We start from the raw sequence: 21,662 nt of genomic DNA, 5'->3' as shown, positions 1-21,662 counted from the left end.
CTAGATGTTCTTTAAATGCAGCTTAAAGATGTTTCAGTAATTATTACTTAAGGTTATTTATTGCTTGTTATACCTTATGATTCAGCTGTGTCTCATTCCTACTTCATCACAGAGGTTTCCTCATTGCACATTCATTTGAAATGATGTGATGTTTTCCATCTTCTCCCTACCCAATCCTTGCTACCATGACTTGGGGTGCTTTGGCAACAACTATGATATTGACACAGTCAGGGCTGGAATCTGTCCAGCTCCTCTTAGCTGCCTATTGTTGCAGTATACCAATCCATACTTTTCTGTCCTGGTAACTGCCTCTGAAATTTTCAAAAGAGTAAGTGGGAATTCCCTTGGCAAATTATTTAAATTAATTTAAATATTTATTCCTTTAAAAATGCTATTTACATGCATTTGGAATAATGCAAGTCTAATATTTTTCAAAGTGGCCAGGGCTACCATTTTTACTGCATTAAGGTTAGGGAGCAGCAGGGAAGTCAAGCTAAAAAAAAGTGGGGGGAGTCTGCCTGTCACTATTTATCAGAGGGCCAGCTAGCAGCTGTTTTTAGATAGAGTAACCAAGATAGTGAGAAAGAGAACAAGTAAAAGAGCAAATGAGCAAAAGAGAGAGTGAGGCAAAGCAATAGAGCAAATGATAAAATGTAAATGAGACCCAGAGGGCATTCACACAGTTTTACCATCAAATGACAAAAGCAGTGTTGCACTATTGCAATATAAACTCTACATATTCGATAAGTGCATGCAATCTCACAGTGCACATCAAAAGGCCAGAACTTGCATTGCAATAGCACAACACTACTTGCACTATTTGCCTGCCTTTGAGTTCCTCCCACAGATGGATGTGTTGCTTTTGACAGAGCTCCAGAGAGACAGAATATGAGAGAAACAGAGGAATCCAAACAGAAAGAACAAGACAGGGAGAGAGATAAGTGAGCAAAAGTCACACTTTCTTTTCCTTTTCCTGGAAGAAAACCAGGAGAGCAAAGAGTTTTAGCAAGAAACCAAGAAAGAGAAAGGTAGTTTGTTGGATGGGATGGAATGCTTCATCATCTCGTCAATGATCAATCATCACCTAGTAATGATTTGGGGGTAAATCAGGAAAAACAAAAAAAGCCTCCATTTACCCTGCAGATCAGGTTCTGACAGATGCTAAACCCAGAGTTCTAATGATCTGTTTAAAACGCCCCCCCCCCCCAAAATCTGATTATGTTGGGGCAGCAGTTGGTGAATATTTTCCCCACCATTAGAAAATCCATCATATTTCTTTGCACCACCGGAAAGCTGTCAGGAAAGTACTAGCCCTCATCTTGTTTCATGGTAGAGATCTAGTATTTGGGACAGGGCAAATTACCTGGGCATACTTTTGTACTATCTCATAAACCACAGGTACTGATTCTGGGTGCATGGGTGGGCCACTTTTAGCTCTAGTGAGCTTTCTGGCATATACACACACAGAGAGAGCAATTTTACAAATACACATTGGTGGGGCATTACTTTGCTTTCAATACATTGCTTTTCTAAGTGACAACATAAAACATCAATAGGAAAATACTTTTCTTTTTCACCTTTTCCAAGCTTGGTGTGTCAGATGACTGAGATCATAATTTTAAAAAATTCCAGCTCTTTTGTGGTGGCTGGAAATGATAGGTGTTGCAACCCAATATCCTGAAAGGAGAAGACGGAGCAGATGTGGGGGAAGGGGACGTGTCTCTAATTATTTACTCTTCATGATAAAAATCAACTCTGCAATTGAATCCAGTGTTTCAAATAGATTTTATCCAGAATATTTTTTTTGTCCGCAGCTTTAGACAGCCAGCTTTTTGGAGCAAATAGTGCCATATAAATAAATGTGCAGTGTGCTATTTTGCAAATATTAGAATTCAGCTTGTTAGGTTTCTTGGAATACAGCCTTCAATCTGGATTTCAGCTGGCCATCCATTGTATCGATTCTTACTATTGTCAGAATGAATTATCTGTTTAAAAAGATACATACAAATTGTAATTCAGTGTATGGCTTTATAATACATTAAGAAAGGAAATATTTCTATTATTTACTAAACTAAAAACACAGAATAGCTTTAAAACACCCTACAAAAATATCTTTCTGATAAATATATTAAATCAAATTCCCACATTAACTGTTTTTGGGGAGACAGACTGTGAGGACAGGTTTTTCCACACAGATTTTTCAATTACTGATTTGTTCAAAACAAAACAAAACAAGAACCCAGTCGTGCTTTTCTGAGGAATATCATTGTTAATCCCACCCATAGAGGAAAAAAGAGACTGCTTGTAAACAGGACCTACGTGTTGGATAGGATAATCTGGCCCTCAGAGGTGCTGGAAGTTTATCATTCTGTCTGATAGCCTGATCTAAGTAAAACTCAATGGCAGTTAAGGAAACAGACACATTAATTAAAAATCATTTTTTCACATTATTGGCTCATCTATCACATGCAAAAATCACAGGATTGTACTCTGGAGGTTATTAGTTTAAACAATTCTTACCTTTTCCTTTTGTATATTTTTTGGTAATTTAAAACCTTTTGCAGCTAAAAACACCCAGCCTGACCTAAACTTCAAGTTCCATATTTCTTCACTTCCCAATTCTGCTATTGCTTTTTTACTGTCCTGTTTTAACCTGGAAGAAATAAGAGAATAATTTGAATGTGGCCTTTTGTGATTCAAAAGGAAAATCAGCAGCTATTATGACGTATATTCCTGCTTATATATATGGCAGAGCCACCTTCTGATTATCTAGGGCCAGAAAGAAGTTGTAGGATAGCTTTACTCAAAACTGACTCTGTCCAAATGTGGTCATTATAGTTGAGAATTGTTAGTGTCATGGAATCAACAAGTATGGAGGAAACCCAGCTTGAAAACCCTGATCAAATATTACAATCTATAATCTAGCATCAGATCTATAGGAGACTTTCAAATTCAAGAAATATGAAATCATGAAGCTCAAGTGCTTCATTCTTTTAACTCCTTCCTTCAAACTTGTGCAAATGAGAAAAATTATAAAGGATACAACAAAAAATATACAAGAAATAATTTGGAATATTAACACTTTTTACATAATAAAATAACATTATTAATAACATTACCCAATTAAAATACTATGGTTAGTAACCTTGTAGTGAATGGAGATGTAGTAAACATCTCTGTGGAATTTACTATACAATGTCAGTACTATTTAAAAATGGGAAGTCTTAGATATCCATTTGAAGCAATGGCTTTGGAGAAAAAGGCAGTGTTTAAAAGATTACAAAATTGTGTTAGAAACAAGCTTCTACCATAATTATGACAGAAAATCCATAGCAATGTGTATTTGGCAACACTGGAGAGTAAAACTGATAAAAAAAATGATCATTTTTGTGTATTTGTAAGTTTGTAAGACTGAATAGAAGTAAATCTTTTACTTACTTTGTACTTCCATCATCATGGGTCACCATAAAGATTAGAGATTTCTGTGGAGCTTCGCTAATAAAATCTGTCATTGGTCCAGAGAATTCTGTTGGTGTGAGGGGAAAACCCTTAGAGAAATACATTATAAATGAAGCCTCAATTATATTTCTTTCTGAGAAATGAGATCCAAGACATCACATTTCCATTTCCACAGATAGAAAAGCAACCTCTCCTTTCTCTTGCACAGCCTGTAGTTCTGCTCCAGATAATTTGGATACTCTCTAAATCACAGATGGGTGAGAGGCCTTGTTTTCATATATTTTCAGTACCAATAACAATAACAAAAAAAGACAAAAGATGTGTAATTATGGCTTAATGTAGCCCCAAGTTTTTTCTATTTACATCCCAATGTTGGACCTAATACCATGATTCATACACTTGTGATGGGATATCACAATCCATTTTTTGTCATTGCTCCTCCCTTTCCTGCCCAAAAACACTTACACTAATTTTTATTTATTCATAAATCATTTTTATATGGTCAACCCATCTCAGAGAAAGTGATTCTGGGCAGCATACATAAAACAATAAAATAACAATATTAAAGCGCAATATCATTAAGAATATTGATATTACTTTAAAAGGCTAGGCAAGAACATTGGATAGGAGCTACCTCAGCAAATCACTTTTCCCTAGAGAACCTCCTATTGTCAGTTGACAAATACATCAACTTTATACTGTACTGTAAGCCATAAAATAGGCAGCTTACAGTTTTAAAACCCACATAAAACCTGATGTTTTTCAGACCCTCAGCCATGTCCATGTGTGTCATACCATTCCACCTCACTTTGAAATATTCAGTTAAGCCCAAATGATAAATGTGGCCTTTGGCCGCATGAGTGCCTTAGGTAATAAAAATTGAAGATGACGGGCAGAATTGAATCTTTGCTCTTTTTATTAAGTTTGCACACATAATGAGGGCAGAGGTTTTGATCAAGGTGTCATATCCCTTGACTTGTTTTTACCTTTCTCACCACTCATGTACACCCCTGGCCACCAAAATGGTTTTTACTCCTGTTGTAAACAATGGAAAGCTGTGGGTAATTTAAAATAACAATAACATTGATAGAGATATTCCATTCCATCCAATTCTTTTCTGCTGAAGGCAAAGGAGTAACAGAGGAAATACTTTCTAAAATGGAATTTTAGTTAAACATCCAAACAACTACCAGAAAATTTAGAATAGTTTAAACAGTCTGCTCAAAATCATTGCAATATTCTGTTCTTCCTGTTCCTCGCTTCTCTGCCTTTCAACATATTGAGACTAATATCTGCTTGGTAGAAAATAATGTTTATGTGCTCTATTAAAAATGCCCATAATATTTTAATAGCTAGTTGTGCTGTATTATCATAAAATAATTCTCATGTCTTTTTCACAAATAAACAGCCAATTAGCATGTGGACAATGGCTAGCATATTTATCCTCAACATGTTTGCAAACTGGATTTTGAAATCAATTTATTTCCACTTAGAATATTTGAACTCTGGCCAGTTTTACATCTGTACGAAACACCTGATTGATCCCCCCCCCCCAATCAACTCATTTTTATAGTGTGGAAAAAAACTTGTGTGAACTTGGTTTCCACTGCTTAGTAAGCTCCATTCTGGGATATATTGGAACATGGGCTCCTATTCAAATGTACAGAAATAAATGGTGAGTACCCTTCTATTTTCCTCCTCAGAGCTCTTTAATGGAGAGGACATTAGCACTGAAAGTACACCTAGGAAAATAGTGCCAGGAAAATTTGCTCGCCCCAATCATCTGTTCTATTTGCCTCAGTAATGAGGCCAGAGAAGCAATTGGTAGATTTCCTGACCCTGGGTAGGGAGTGAACGGGAATCCACTAATCTCTTTCCTATATAGAAAAAACAGTTTACAAGTAAATGATGATGATGATATCCCATAAGTAAAGCAGGTTACTTATATGATTATATGGTCAGGAAACACTCCAAATTAAATATCCATGATCATGACCAAAAGTAAATGGTTGCAGATGTAATACATGATACATGAATCATTCAGATGTACTTCATCACAGAGATATTGGACTCATAAGCTGATGCTAAACATGAGCTAAGCTTCTTACCTCCTTCCCACATGTCAAAATAATTTGTAGCAGCAACTTTTCCAGTCTTATCTAAAAGAAACAATATGTATATATGTGTATATATAAATAAACTGGTGAGAAATACAAAGAGTCAGGAGCAAAGCCATCTCATCTCAGCTAGTAACATGATGCTTCAGTTAACCTCCCCTCATCCAACTTGGAACGGTGTGGGGAAGAGGCGAAAACTATTTTAGTGTTACATTCAAAAAGCTGCAAACCAAATATTTAGTTTCTTTATATGAGCTGGTAGAAAACCTTAATAAGAAGTTATTCAATTCCTGTGTTGGCAAAGTATTAATTTTGCTGATCTTCCACTTGGCTCTAACAATGGAAAAATCTAACTGATATATATAGTCTGACTAAAATACACTTGGCACTGTTATTATTTATCAAATACAAGTCCTTTGATGAACAAACCTTTAAGGGCAGTTCACAATAACTAGTGCAATCACCAGAAAAAAGGTTTACATTTGGATATGGTGTTCAGACATTATCCCAATACACAAAACACACAAAATCAGAGTTGACAAGCACATAAAATGGTAAAGTGTGCCTCATGCTGTTACAATGACCTATTCATTATGTCATAATGTCAGAACTTAGTACAGTATATAAGGGGTAGAGTTTGCACTATGATATATCTTTTGTCATGTGTTCCTTGTCCCTAGTCTACCTTATTTTTATATAGATTCCTGCATTATAGAGCACATATCTGTCAGGTCTCAACAATCAAGAAAGACACCTAGAATTATCCCTGAACAGTTTCCTTTATCGCTCCTCACCTATAGACAGAAACTGTGCCAAACTAAAACAACTATTTGCATTACTACAGATATACTCAGAGGAGTGCTAGGAAGGGGACTTCTTTTAGTTTACCATTTTTATTAGGTTATAAGATAAAATATAAAATACAAAAGTAAATAGGAAGACACGGGGGGGGGGAGAGAAAAGTGAAGAGAAACTGTGGAAAAGAAAAGAAGAAACATTGACTTCTCACTCTCTGTTATAGTAAAAAAAAAAGCATTAACATCAAACCACAACTTTTTGTTTTTCAATAATAATATAAACTAGCCATTTCTATAAAAACATATCAATCTAATCAGTAAAACCCAGGTGGAAACAAAGGTACTTATATTCTTTTCTTTAACCAAAACAGTCAATTTAAGCCATTTCTGTCAACTCCATCAGCTTCTGTAGCCATTTGTCCACAGTGGGAATTGAAGGGTCCTTCCATTTTTATGCATATGATAGTCTTGCCGCTGTCAACATATATAAGATCAAAGTTCCAAAAATTTTCTCCGAGTTTTTTTCCATTAAACCCAAAAGAAAAGTTTCTGGTTTTGTTTTTATTTTCATTTTAAGAATTTTCTATATTATAATATGAATCTTACTCCAAAATGTATTTGCTTTATCACATGTCCACCAGCTAGGGAGAAACCTTCTTAACTCTCTTTTTCCTGACCAAACTATCTATACTTTGCTGTTTGTTTGTTATTTGCCTTCTTGAATGCAGCTGCTTCCTCCTGGGAATCAGACTACATTCTACCACGGTATCTTCTTTTAATCTTGATCAAAAGAACAACTTTTTATTCTTCCTTTTACTTCTAACATGCTTAATATTTTGTTCATTCTAATATTGTCATAAGATTTGATTTCTCCTTCATTCCTTCTTTGTCCCATTGCAAAATGTTCTTCCAAGGTTTAACAAGCTTTCTTTGTAAATCCAGTAGAAAAAAACCAACCACCATCCAGGTCATTCTCTTGGTGTGTCAATTGTATTTTCTTTTTAACTTCTCAATTCTCAGCCAGTATTTTTTATAGATCTAATGAACTATCTTTTTCTAAATCATTGTATTGGCATATCAGTTATGAATCCTCTTTTAATACAATCTCTATCTTATCAGAAAATATCAGATTATTCTACAACTAACATTTCTTCACATCTTTTGGACAAAGTCTCCCTAGAAGCAGATATTATTACTGACATTGTTGCTATCATGGCTACCATTTTCTCATTCCATTTTTCAAAAGTCTCCATCAGTTTTTTTAATTGTTATCAGGTTTTGCATTAATTTATAGGTTTGTATATTTTTCCTCTATCTAAAACCTTTAGCTCCTCCTTTTTAAAACCATGGAACTACTTATCTATGCTGTAACTTGTAAAAACCAAAACATAATCTATTTCCCACAAGAAGCTGTTTGTACTTTATAATTAATTCCAAAGTCAAAAAAGTTTCAATATTCTAATTTTACATGAACCCTTAATCCATTTATAAGATCAAAATCTTTTCCGTTTTTTTGCTGCTTATTTCAGATTTTTTAAATTATCAAGCTTATAATTGAAGCTTTCTTTCACTCATGATTAAAGGCAGACTCATTCAATGTTTTCAAGCTTGTCATTCCAAAAAAACCTCTAATACCTTAGAAGTAATTAAGGAGCAATTTATGAAAGAGATTACAAAGTGAAATTTGCAAATTTAGTATCTTTTAAAAGTCTGTACCAGAGTTTGGGAGATCCTGTTGCCTCCCTGATCACTCAAATCTACAGAAAACTCTTGTCCTACAGTCTCTTCACGGGGAACAACTGTGCAGATCAAATGTGGATGATCTCCCATTCTCTATCCAGAAAAGTTCCAAAGAACTGATCTACTCACTGGTTTCTTGGTTTTTGCTGTAACCTTTGGTTCTGCTTTTGCAGAACCGTCATCAAATCACCACACCTCCCCTAGAAGCTCTAGTTTTTTTTTAATGAAAGAAACATATATTTAATGGTATCTGTCAATGAAATACATTTCTCTTCTTTCTGAAATGCCTTTGCACATCTCACACCTTTAGAAAGTTGGAAGTTTGGGAAGTGAAGAAAACATGTGGTAGTGACAGCTTGCATGAATTTGCTTATAGTTCTTAGGTTATAGGTTTTTTACTTACAGTCTACAATTGCAATATTTATTCCTCTCCCAGCATTTCCATATTGTTCACTTATGAGTCTGAAATTGAAATAAATATGCAGTATCAATATAAGAAACCTTTTCCTATATTATCAATTATAGCAAGTTAATTGTTGTCTGACTTCATATTTTAGATAATTATTTTAATAGAGTGATGGAAATTTCAGAATCACATGAATTTAAAGAAAGGTTTTGCTCTGAAAGTCTTGTCTAGATGAAATTCTCATAATTTTTTAAAACTATGGTTTAATAATCATTGGTATAGGAATCATAAAGCTCTACCTCTGATCTCCTTTCTAAAGAGCTGGGATTTTATCTTCCAGAATTCATAGTGAGAATAGCTACTGAATGTCAAAGTATCTTAGTTATTTGCAATGTCAACATGGCCTTAAATACTTACAATTTATCTTCAAAACAGATTTTGGGAAATCTCTCCTTCCCACCTCCACTGAGCATGCGATAAGCATAATTTCCAGGCGAACACGGAGACCAGTGGTCACATTTCTGTCTTTTGGGGGCTGGCACTATAATAGAGAACAGAGAAGTAATCTTGGAGGCCACACATTTGCAATTGATTCTTAATAGATACAGTATAAACAAGAGATTAATTTGTTTGCACAATATTTTATTTTCATTATTGTAGATCTTTTTGAAAAGCCTCATTGGTCAAGATCTTGACACTATAATTATGTTTACATTTTTATTGGTGCAATATAACAACTAGAACTTAATACACCAGTGATTGAACTGTAAAGAAAATCATATTGATTCTAAACATAAAGAAGAAATAGACATTTAAAAAAAATTAAAAACATAAAATAGAGATGTCATATATTATGGAACCTTTGGTAAGATAAGATAAAATTGGATCATCTCTCCAGACATTGCTGGAAGACTGTAGGAAATGATGGAAATATATTTACAGAAATATAGCAAGCAGCAGAATAAAGATCAGTAGAGGTTTAAACCAAACTGTGCTATGTAGAAAATTTGGAAAACAACACAATTTTCAACAGGATGGAAATTCATATCCAATTCCTAATGTATCATATTTTGGATACAGCTCAATAAGTCTGTGATATTTTGGATACTAGCTCAATAAGTCTGTGATTCAGGGAAAGATTGGGAAAAATCAAAGTAAATGGGTGTGATTAATACACTGTTAAAACACCTGAGGAACTAAGTTTGGAAGAGATTGCATAGAAGAAAGTCTAGTTACTGTATATACTCGAGTATAAGCCTAGTTTTTCAGCCCACTTTTTGGGCTGAAAAAAGCTGCCTCGGCTTATACTCGAGTCAGTGAAAAATTTGCCCGAAATGGAGGAGAAAAGGGGGCGGGGCCATGCCGCTGGGTGACACTCGTGAATGGCCCAGTGCCCCTGTGAGTTTCCCCTCCCTCTGTGTCAGTTTGCCGCGCAGCGCGCACCGCACCATCCCCCCTCCTCACGTTCTAATGTAATGCAGGGCTGTCTTACGATTCCCCTTCCTCCCCCTCCTGCCGCTCTGCAACGATGTCCCACCTCCTCCTTGTTATGGCAAGCAGCCACATAGCGATGTCCCACCTCCTCTGGTACAGTGATCCAATGATAGGAATCACTGTGCCGTGTGTCATAGGAGGCGGGACATCGCTCCCGCGGCTGCACGGGACATTATCATCACAGCGGGACATCAGCATCATGAGGTGAGTGAAGTATTTCATTGAATACACCGCTAGTTTACTGTTTTTCTTTGAAATAAATATTCAAAAACATTATTGGTATCTATTTTTATTTTTGAAATTTACCGGTAGCTGCTGCATTTCCCACCCTAGGCTTATACTCGAGTCAATAACTTTTCCAGTTTTTTGTGGTAAAATTAGGTGCCTCGGCTTATATTCGGGTCGGCCTATACTCGAGTATATACGGTAAGTAATTTCCAAGAGCTGATACAGATATCATGGCATATAGTTTCTCAAAACAAAGTCGATCTTTGCTTCAAAATGATTTTATTTCAGTATCTTAACTAAGATTCTTAATGAATGTTTTTTGTGTAATGGAAAATCTCATGGTCTTACATTCTTATTTATCAGTACAAGTTATTCTGGAGACTGTAATTTTCTCTGAGAAATTGCCCTGTTATTCACAGTTTTAATTTCAAATACCTAACATTGCTATCTGATAGTGGGCCACAAGTTTTTATTTTATTTTAGATTTTTCTTGAACATTTTCAGCTGATCAATCTTTATCTCTATCTTTTCAACAATTAATGTTAATATTTGTCTACTGACATTTTTTTTTAAAAAAATTATTTAACTTTTTGGATAAATATTTATTTCCTTATCTTTTTATCTTGTTGTCTTCCCAGGAAAACTATGTATTCCTCACACCTACAATTTAATTCTCCCCCCACCCTAAATATTCATGCTGTTACCCAACTGCAAAAATCAAGATGGCTACAGTGCAAAATTGGAGCTTTAACTGCACTGTTTCAGCTATCTTGATTTTACATTCTTTGGATTTGGACATTGCAGGGTGGGTTTACTAAAAAGTATAAGTTCCCCTTTAGCAAAACAAAGCGCTACCTGGCAAATCAAAAACTAGCAAGAATATAAATTATATAGTGTTGTTAAGCTGCAACAGCTGCAAAAATGCATTTCCTGCCTTTATCTTCCATTTCCTGCTGCATCTTGCCCTTGAGAAGGTGCATCCAATGAAATACAGCTAAGGTGGGTAACGCTATGTCTATACATCTGTTTGCTTTAACTAAACATGAATTGCATATGTGGCAGACAATGCTCAAAGATTTCAGAAACAAAAGGAGACAACGAACCTACATAAATCCATATTCCAGCCATTCAAATCTTAGGTAACGTAAAAGAACACAGTCATTTTTTGGTAGATGCAAAAATGAAAACTGAGTGCGTCCTGAACATATGTTGAAAATGTGATCACTTACTAGAAATTTTTGGCTTTTCTGGAAGCAACTGGTCAAATGTTGATGCTTGAGGTATGAGATATGCCAATATTGTCCCCAAATACCAGGCGCAGACTGATGCAAGGATAAAACCTCCAAATTTAATAAAATCTGAAAAAATAGAACAAAACAGGCTAAAAAAAACCCCATATAAGGCAAAAAGAAAAAAAAAGGCAATTAATTGATGAATGATTATATTGAATGATATGTAATTGTAATCTATTGCATATGATATATAATACGTATTCTATTATTATTGGTATGCTAAATTATAAGCAGAGAATGTATAAAATATCTTAAATTAGCATATATTGTTTAACTGATTTAAACAATAAATTTAACATAGCTGTATGTAGGCTCCAAGCAATCTGATTAGATATGCATTCATTTTATTAACTTTCTTGTGAAAAAGTTGAATATATGAAAAAGTGAATATGTGAATCTAGGCCAAGTCTAAAAAATGTAGCATAATGTTCTTTTATGTATAGAGTTATACTCTTGCTCCTGAATAAAATACTTAGAATGCTAGTTTTAGTTAATAAAAAGAGATAATGCCCATAAGGCCTTTTAAAACCAAAGTTTCCAAGCAGTTGAAATATAAAATGTGGGAACTGAGCAAGTGGAGCTGGTATCCTCTCAGTTAAAACAGACTTAACATCAAACAGGGCTGTGATAGTAGTCAAAATGTTAAAGTCAGCTAGGTGTAAAGCAGTAAATTATTCATATTTTTGAGACTAGTCACAACAATGAATTAAGTAAGAGATTAACAAAGTTTCTACTATAATAAATGTGTGAATCATGAAGGTCTTAATTTTTTATTGTTCTGAAAAATCATAAAAAAAGAAATTATCAAACTGTGACGCTACTAAAGTCAACGTCTAAAAAATCAACACACATACGCAAAGCTGTTAGTGACAGTGCAAGCTGTTGTCAGGCGTACTCCAAGATTGACATACATAGAACAATCCAGCCAAAGTTCAGTTCTTTATTTGCTCATACTATATAGACAAAATCTTGCCAGAATAAGCCTATACTATTTTACCCCTGGATGGTTCTAGGGAGTAGCTATCCTAAATCTCTTTCTTGCATCCAGCTCTGGTTTGTGTTGCCTCTTTGCCCTTCTTGAAATGTGCTTCCTCCTTCCTGGGAAACTGCCACATCATCATGGTCTTTACACCACCTCCCTCTTCAATCCATCATAAATACTTTTTTTAAATTTTCGTTATATGTTTTGAGCCAATACTGAATGAGATGTCAATTAAGAAACATACCAGGGGTGGGTTGTGGCAGAGACTACTGCTGGTTCACTCAGGGACGTGTTGTGTGCACTTCATGCATGCTATGCACGCATGCACAGTACAACTAAAATCACTCTGGGCATGCGCAGAAGCAAAAAACAAGATGGCACCTCTGTAGGAGAACTGGTTTTGGGTATGGCAGGTCTGGGTCACTGCCAGTTCCAGCGACTCAGGCCGCCAAACTACTACCGGTTCGGCAAAACTGGTCCGAACCAGTAGAAACCCACACCTGATACAGTCTATGTATCAATCAGAAAATTGTTTTACACATGAAATGAAAATATTTTTTTTTTAAAGGCCAAAAAATTTTCAATAGCTGCACAAACATACCGCGGAATCACCAACTCAGATCTTTGGTTTTGTTTTGCATTAATTAAGCCTGGTGCTAGTAATGGATTACAATTTATTTTACTACCGGTTTGCGCACGAGCAGAAACATCCGGGTGGGTGGGCCGAGCCTCCTGCTGTTGCCACTACCAGTTTGCCCGATCCAGGGTGAACCTGCAGAAACCCACTTCTGCCTTGTGCTCATTGTAAGGTTTCTTTGCTTCCAAGGATTTGAGATTTAACGTAAGGTGACCAGACCTCCCGCTTGTGGCGGGACAGTCATGATTTTTAATAATTTGTCCCGCATCCCATGGCGTTTTTAAAAAGTCCCGATATTTGTAGAAAGGGTGCCCCGCCCCTTTTTTGGCTCCACCACGTGGCTTCCTCTTGCAAACATTTTCACTCATTTTTCCAGGTCTATCTTTGTCTATAGACTAGTGGCTGTGCGCCGGGAGGGCGGCCTGTGGGGCTGGACGCTGCGCGGCAGCTGCACGCTGCCAAGCACTAGACTCCACGTTCAGCCCTTTCACGCGGAGCCGCAAGATTATGAGCAATGTGGGGTTGCTACGCTAAGGGCACCCGGTCCCAACTGGGAACTGCTGCTGCCACCGCAGGGACCCAGCAGCACCCGATCCCTGCAGCAGTGGCTGGCTCTGCTCCCAGCCAGCCATGGGCCCCTGCCGCGTCCATCAGCAAGTGGGTTGCCCGCCTGGCTTGCTGCCACTACCCCTCCATGGCCGGGTCATCCCAAGCATGCACGACCCGGAGCTCCCCACGCCTAGCTGCATTGCGCACATGCGTGGGCATTCAAGGAATCCAGCATTTTTTTGTAAATAAAAATCCCGATCGGTCATTTTTTTTAAAGGTTCCAGATCCTCTACAAGCGCCCTACTGCATCCCGGCCGTCTCCAATGCAAGGGCAGCGAAGGGCAGCCAACAAGTGGCGCAGGAGCTAGGAGCAGCCGAAGCCCCAGCAGCTGCCCCGCTTTTAATCTCCATCTGCCCGATGGAGGCTGCCTGGCTGCTGGCGCTGCTGCGCCTCTGCTCTGCTGCTGAAGATGCCACTGCCACCCTCTCACCGGCTCTTCCCGCCCGGACACCCGCCACCCAGGAGCCACCCGAAGCCTTCCAAACGGTGGTGGGCAGGAAGGCTTTGGGCGGCTCCCGGGCCGTTTTAAAAAAGAGACTGAATAACATGTAAACAGTATAATCTGCCAGTGTATAAACAGGAATGGAGTAATTTCTAGTTCCTGTTGTCCATAATGTTATCAGAAGACAATTTGAAGGATAAGATTTTTTAAAATCTTTTTTTAAAATTTTTAATCAAGAACACCCCCCCCCCCCCCCGGTCAATGGTGTCCCTCTTTACCAATGTTAAAATTTGGTCACCTTAATTTAACGGCATAACAAATCTGTACACAATGTTTTATTGTGGCACACATCTTTCCCATCAACAGACTATTGATCTTTATTCCATCCTTCATATAACTTCTGCCTTCCTCCAAAAGTTCTTGTACTGACTGAGATGAAATGTTGCCTCAATGTGGTTGCTTATTTTTTGGTTGTATCCAAACTCCGCAGTTAAGGAGTGTTGTTTCTGAGCATTCTAAAAGCTTATGGTCCTGACAGTTGGCTGATAGTCATGTTGCCTGTCTATATTAGCTTTCAGTCTTAAGAAACTGCTTCCACCTGATTGCCATTTTCTTATCTGCTTCTCTTCTATTAAGCCCATCCACAATCTTAGCTTTTTCTTTTGTAGGCTGGGGTGAGGCTGCCTCTTGACATCAGCACATTCCTGGAAATGCCAGGATATAGTTCAATTAACTAGGCAGCTAGAATGCTGGCATGATTGCTTGCATGTAATTGTGAATGAATAAATGAGCCCATTTCTTAAGTTACTGGGTCCTTTGGCAAAAAGCATCAGCTATGCTGAGCTTTGGGAAAGTGGGAGGCTTTCTGGCTACAGCTGGTTTTTCCAAGCATAGACGCCAACCCCACCTTCATTCCCTTCTACCTATCAATGTGTAAATAATGGCACCAAGTGTGGGTAGGTAATATATTGGGTACATATACAACTCAGTATCTTTCTCTTCTTCAAGCCTATTAAGAGTGTCTAAATAGTCTAAAGAGTGTGGAAAAACCTGAAGGGGCTACATAGCAGCTTGAGACTTCAGAGCTGTTTTCTCCTATGTCTCTGGCCTTCTATCTTCTATTTTTTGAGTGGGCAAACATTATTCCCTACACATCTCCCCACAACTATCCCTTGAAGATGATTAGCAGCCATTCTTTAAATACAGGGCTGTGTGTCATAACATTTCCCTCATCTCTAGCAGACAGTTTGCATTTCTCAATGTTAAAATGGTATTCTCCATCATTTCATGACAGAAGTTTTGTTTTATGCCTGATTTCTGATGCTTCAATAACTATGATATAGTTAGGAATGGAGTAATTTCTAGTTCCTGTTGGCTGCCTTTGGCAGTTTACAAGCACCTAGTCTCCTCCCCCTGCCACCCTTAGTTCCTGGCAATTTCTTTGGGCTTGGTCACCAAACACATGAGATATCTGGCTGCCTTGAATGCCAGACTGGCAATCTGCAAAGCACCAAAACAGAATTACTGCTTGACCCCTATCCAAATGAAACTAGTAATCTCATGTGGCAGAATGATGCTGGCTGAAATGAAGGGAAGGGAAGCCACCAGAGCCTCTTAACAGCCATCAGTTGTTGGGAAGCCACAAGAGAGACTGTGTGAGAGAAAACAAGCAAAGACAGAAATGAAAAAAGAGAAGAGCAAAAACAAAGAAACAAACCAAGCAAGCAAGGGATAGATTGAGGAACAGAGAAGATAATGAAAAAGCAACAGAAAGATAAGCAACTGAGAAAGAGGAGTGAGCAAGGAAGAGAAAGGGGTACCTGAAACAAACCAGAAAATTGAATAAGGAAATGGTTGCATTTCTACCCTTAAAAGCCACTGTATCCCCAGCAAAAAGTCACTATTTTCAGCCCCCATCCTCGTGGTGAAATTGAACTTTAAACCTGTAGGAAGTGGCCAATCCCTGCTATCAGTCTAAAGAGTGTGTAGTGCAGCAGAAATAAAAATCAATAATTGAACATTGACTCATGACAAGTTATCTACATTAGTATGAAAAGTATGTTGTTCTACAAAATAGCCATTTGGGCTGCACAATATATTATTAATAGCTTAAAGTATAGTCAGAATCTAGACCTTGATCTCTACGTGGCATTAAAAACAACAACCTCGGTTGTAGGAGAATATTATATTGCATTTTGTGTAACGGACTTTGGGCAAATTGTATATAGCATTACATTCCGTACCCTTTCTTCCTTTCTGGCTGGCTCACTTTCCTTTTTAATCTCTTTTGTTAAAACACAAGCATACTATTAAGCCTATCACCATTAATTTAGCATTCAACATTTTACAACAGCTTTCATGACAAAGCACCCTTCTTGAACTACAGATCCTACCATTCACAGCTAACGTGCTCAAACCACTGAGCATAGTACTCAGAACCCTCAAATATAATTGTATGCTATACCCATCTCTGTGGAGGAACTGCAGTTATTTTCAATTTACTCTGCATTGTACTATTACTCATTCAAGACCCATCCAAATTAGGTTCATTGGCTTAAAATATTTTGTTCCGCTGTGGAGGAATAGTAGACGTTGACAGCAACCAGATATCTGAATAAATTTTGGAAAAATAAGGTACTAGTATGTTCTATGGACTGTGTTTAGTGTTATTAAACCAAGCGTATGAAGTAAAGGTACTATATTTTGTTAGACATAAAAGACACAGTAAGTGGGAACTGATTTCTATAGTACTGAAAAATACTATTTTGAGATGGGCAACAAGCCCTTCCCTTTCTTACAAAAATTGTCATGATAAAAACCAGAGAATCTGTTTGAAGGAGGAATGTTCTATAATTATAAACAAAATATATCACAGAATATATTAGAACTGTTTCTCTGTCATGCAGATAATAGTACATTTAGAGACAGATGATTTTTTTCTGAATTGGATAAATGATCAGACTGCTTCTAAGTTCTTGGCTGAGCTGCAATTGTTATGAATTGAGAAACAAGTTTGGTGCCTGTGCTCCACCACATGGGTGCCATTTTACTTTATATGTATGTAATATATTTGATATATTAGTAAACATGGAGGAAAAGCCCCACTGAAGCTCTATTGTAAAAAAAAAATCCCAAAACAAAACAGCAAACAAAGTCAGCTCTCTTAAGAATGCTGCTTGGAATAACAAGAAAAAGAGAAAGGTTTTGGCAAACCTTTTGGCAAAAGGTTTATAAAAAATACTCACTCTTGCAGTTGGTCCACCTCAGCATTGTTTTTGTAAATGTGTAGGACTCTCCAAAACTGTCTTTACGTGGCTGTAGATCTTGGTAGCAATTTCAGCCTACTGCAGAATATAACTTTTTTTTCTCTTAGCTGGAAGCAAAATGCTGGGAGCATATTACTGCTGCACTTGGCTACTGCCTAGTCACGCCCTAACTTACAACTGAAGGTGAGCAAAGGGAGGGCAGTTCTCTGAAGTGGTGAAGAAGGAAGGCTGATTGATAGAAAATGAACTGTCTGAATGTTGCATAATCAGCTAGCTGGGAAATTTTTAAACCTTTTAAACCAAGCTGTTCTACCTGGAAAACAAGTTCTAAAGTAAACTGAGCAAATAAAGGGAAATTGTTGCACTCTAAACTTTTGGAAAGAAGTGCCAGCTGGTATGACAGGGCTTGTGGTCTTCAGATTACAATACAAACATAGATTCTGGCTTGCAGTTTGCTTCTTGGTAAACATTTAGAAGCTTTTTCTTCATTCTGTTAACAAAAAAACTTGCTATGTATAAACTCATACAACATTAGCTGACGATTTCTCTGGCTTCTCTACTGCACATTTTCTTTGAAGATATTGGAATATGTATTTTTCTTCTCTCTTAACAAATAATTTTTAAAAACCCAGAGTATAGCACAAAAATAAGACAGGATTGTTAATGGTTTTGTAAAACTCAGCTAATTTATTTTACTCTTTATAATGTATTGATGCTATATATGCTCTGTATGGAGAACTAGGTGGGAAGGAACTGAAGCTAGGCAGGTTGTACCACAAAACAACCTTTATTCTAACAGTTAACAAGGCAAATTGCAAGACAAGCCCCCGAACCAGCAACAACTACATTTGTTGTCTGACAGCACTTTATATAGGAACTTTCAGATGGGTGGACCAATAGCAAGGCTGCGTTCTCCCGCTGAAAGCTGCTTGTGTCTTAGCCAATCAGGACAGGTCTTTGGCCATCGTCCTAACTCTGAGGACTTAACACCCCTCTCCTCCCAGATGGCACATGTGTAGTTAGATAGGTACATTGGCCGCTGTCAGCTCTGCCCTGATCGTCTCAGTTCTGGGGCAGTGGCTGAAAAAGGAGGAGCTGGTGAAGAGTCCTCCAGAACTTCTGATGAACTCCAATTCAGTGGGAGGCTCGAGTGTCGCTGGAAGGCCTGATTCTCCAGGTAAATCAGGTGTTGAGAATGCTTTGGTGGTGGGTATCTGGATTAGTTCTGGTTGGGCTGGAAGGCCCGCTGGGGGTGTTATCTCTCCAGGGTAGGATTGGGCCTGCCCTGGCCGCTGCTTGGTTGTGTCTGTGACTCTTCTACTGAGCTGGTTTATGTGTCGGCGCCACATTCGACTGTCATTGAGCTCGATCCTATAAGAGTAGGGTCCAGTTAGTTGTACTATGTGTCCTGGCAGCTACCTTGAGTCAGTCTCATAATTTTGGGCATAGACTGGATCTCTGACAGCAAAAGTTCAAGTGCAACTGCATCTGTTGGGGGCTTGTTTGGTGGTATAGCTGGGGTGAAGTCGGTCCAGGTTTGTCCTGAGGTGGCGACCCATGAGTCTTTCAGTGGGACTTTGCTTGGTGACTGGGCATGGGGTTGTGTGCAATAGATATTGGGATAGTTTATCATCCCAATTTCCAGGGCCCAGATGGCGTAATGCCTCTATGGCTGATCGGACTGTCCGTTCCACTATGCTGTTGGCACCCAGGTGGAATCGGGCCGTCAGGGCATGGCATATGCCATGTTTGGCAAGAAACATCTGGAAGGGTGCTAATGTAAACTGGACACTATGACGTCCGGCAATCCGTGGGTTATGAACAGCCTGCCCAGCACCCTTATGACCATCTCTGATGTGGTGGATGGCATGAGGGCCAATTCCACCCACTTCAAATAGGTGTCGACTAAGACCATAAAGGTCTACCCCAGGAATGATCCAGCAAAGTCCAGATGGACCCGAGACTTGGGGTGCTTCTCACTCACAGACAGGGGCAGCATTTGGCTACCCAGTCCTCTATCTCCTGGTCCATCTTGGTCTACCACACATAGATAAACCCCGGTGACTTCATGCGCATGATGCCAGGGTGGGCATCGTGCAGGCAATGTAAAATTGGTGCCCTTAGCAGGCACCATTTTGCATGGACAGCTCATGCTGTCTCAGGTGGTAAGGTTGGAACTCGGGTAGCACTGGCCCTTGCGCCCACCCCTTGTCCTATTAGAAAGGGTTGGCACCTTTTTTATCTCCTCAATTTTAGATGGAGTGGGGTGGAGCCCCTGGGAATCAATGAGGTATCCCAAAAATTCTACCTGGAGAACTCCTATCTTGCATTTCTCCTGCTTCAATTTGAATCCTGCACGTCTGAAATGCACCAGGACTGCTCTTAGTTTCCTGATGAATTCTGTCTGATTGGTGGCCAAGATCAGAACATCATTACAACAGGGTGCTACCCCAGACAGCCCCTGAAGCAACTGCTCCCTCAGGCTATGAAAGATACCTGTGGCGACACTAACCCCAAAGTGGAAGTGTTTACATTTAAAAGCTCCCAGTGCGTGACAATGGTTTGAACCATGGCAGTGGCTTCATTGACTGGGAGCTGCTGATGTGCCTGTGCTAGGTCCAGCTTGGCAAATACATTTCCCTGGCCCAGGGGGTTGAGTAGATGTTGCACCACAGGACTGGATAGGGGTTGGCTTGCAAAGTCTTATTAATTGTGCACTTATAATCAATGCATATTCTGATGGTGCCATCCTGCTTAATTGGGATAACAATTCAAATGGTCCACAGCTTCAAGGACTCCCTGGACTATCAATTTGTCTAGCTCCAGATCCATCTTGAAAGAAACAAAGGGCACCCTTCTAGGTTTCAAGCAGATTGGTGCTATCTGAGGGTCTAAATTGAAAGAAATGGGGTTCCCCTTATATTTACCAAGGCTGCTGTCAAAGACATCTCTGAACTCACTGGGGAACATGCCCAAAGTGTCAGGAATGGTGGCGTGGATGCTGGATATTTGAGCCCCAATCCTGAGAACCAGTCTAGTCCCAGAAGGCTGGGCAGTGTGCCATCCACAATAATTAGGGGATGGCGGCTGATGAATTTTTTGCAGGTGATGTTGAAGGTGCCACATCCAAGGATTGGGATAGAATTCCCCTGATATTCCCTCAGTCTGACAGGGCATGGTTTGAGACATTTTTTTGACAGGCTGGGCACTAACTGCTTGATAGTGGCTCAGGAGACTAAAGATTTGGAGGAGTCAGAGTCCACCTCCATCTTGCAAGGCATCCTTCCAAATTTACAGTGAAGTAAATTTTGTTGTTAGGGGTGGCCATTGAGGCATGGCTGATGGCCACATCAGGCAGATGTCGGTCCTTAGAAACCGTGAAGCAATCCTGGCATCTTAGAGACTTTTTCTCATATTGTTTGGTGAATGTTGGCTCTGATGGCAGGTCAGTGGCTGGCACGGCAGCTCTGGATACTTTTGCTAAGTATCCTTTCTTGCCACAGCAGCAGCAGATGGCATCTTTGAATCTGCAGGATAACCTGGCATGGTTCCCACCACAACTCAAACAGCTAGCCTGAGGTAATTTGATAGCTGGAGTCCATCTTTTTCTTTGGGCTGTTCTGAGGTGACTCACTTCACCCTTGTCATCGGTGGTGTCACCCTGATCGGCTTCTTCATATTGGATGGATTGGTTCTTGCTGGCAGAGGTGGTCATTGGCTGGAAGCATTGAATCTCCACAGTTGACCTGTCCGACATTTTGGACACCCTAGCTTTGTCCAAAACCATCTGGAGAGTCAGCTCAGGCCAGGCCAGCAACGTCGCTGCAGCCTCGGGTCTCTTACTCCACAAACAAGCTGGTCCAGCAGGACATTGTCCAGCTCACAGAAGTCACAGTACAGGGCGGCTGTCCAAAGGGAGGCCATATACTCATTAATGGACTCCCCTTCTTTTTGAGTCCTCTGACGGAATGCGGCCTGGCGTGAGGGGGCTGGAGAGTAATGTTTTTTTTATTTCTGCAGTAGCATCTCACGTGGCATTATGTGGAACAGCTGGGGGGCAGCTAGCGCCTGAGCTGACCTGAACATTTCATGGCCACATGAGCTGAGGAAATAACCTCATGGCCACTGGACAATTCGGTAAAGTCATTTGCCTCTAGGAAGCACTCAAATCATTTGAGGTAGGTGTTCCAGG

At 39.1% G+C, this 21,662-nt stretch overlaps 1 protein-coding gene across 1 annotated transcript; it reads right to left on the bottom strand.

Annotated features, from left to right (window-relative positions):
• Window positions 1–65: 65 nt before the first annotated feature.
• Window positions 66–17,791, bottom strand: FAM3B (FAM3 metabolism regulating signaling molecule B). Its single transcript, XM_032219329.1, has 8 exons — window positions 17,450–17,791; window positions 11,471–11,599; window positions 8,937–9,060; window positions 8,517–8,575; window positions 5,568–5,618; window positions 3,439–3,526; window positions 2,521–2,653; window positions 66–1,985 (listed from the first exon to the last, which is right to left on the bottom strand). The coding sequence occupies exons 1-8, from the start codon at window positions 17,472–17,474 to the stop codon at window positions 1,893–1,895; spliced, it is 702 nt and encodes a 233-aa protein (XP_032075220.1). The 5' UTR covers window positions 17,475–17,791; the 3' UTR covers window positions 66–1,892.
• Between the last annotated feature and the right edge of the window lie 3,871 nt (window positions 17,792–21,662).

The sequence above is a fragment of the Thamnophis elegans genome, chromosome 6, assembly GCF_009769535.1.
Source record: "Thamnophis elegans isolate rThaEle1 chromosome 6, rThaEle1.pri, whole genome shotgun sequence".
Classification (NCBI taxonomy): domain Eukaryota; kingdom Metazoa; phylum Chordata; class Lepidosauria; order Squamata; family Colubridae; genus Thamnophis; species Thamnophis elegans.
This window is presented reverse-complemented; position numbering and strand designations above follow the sequence as displayed.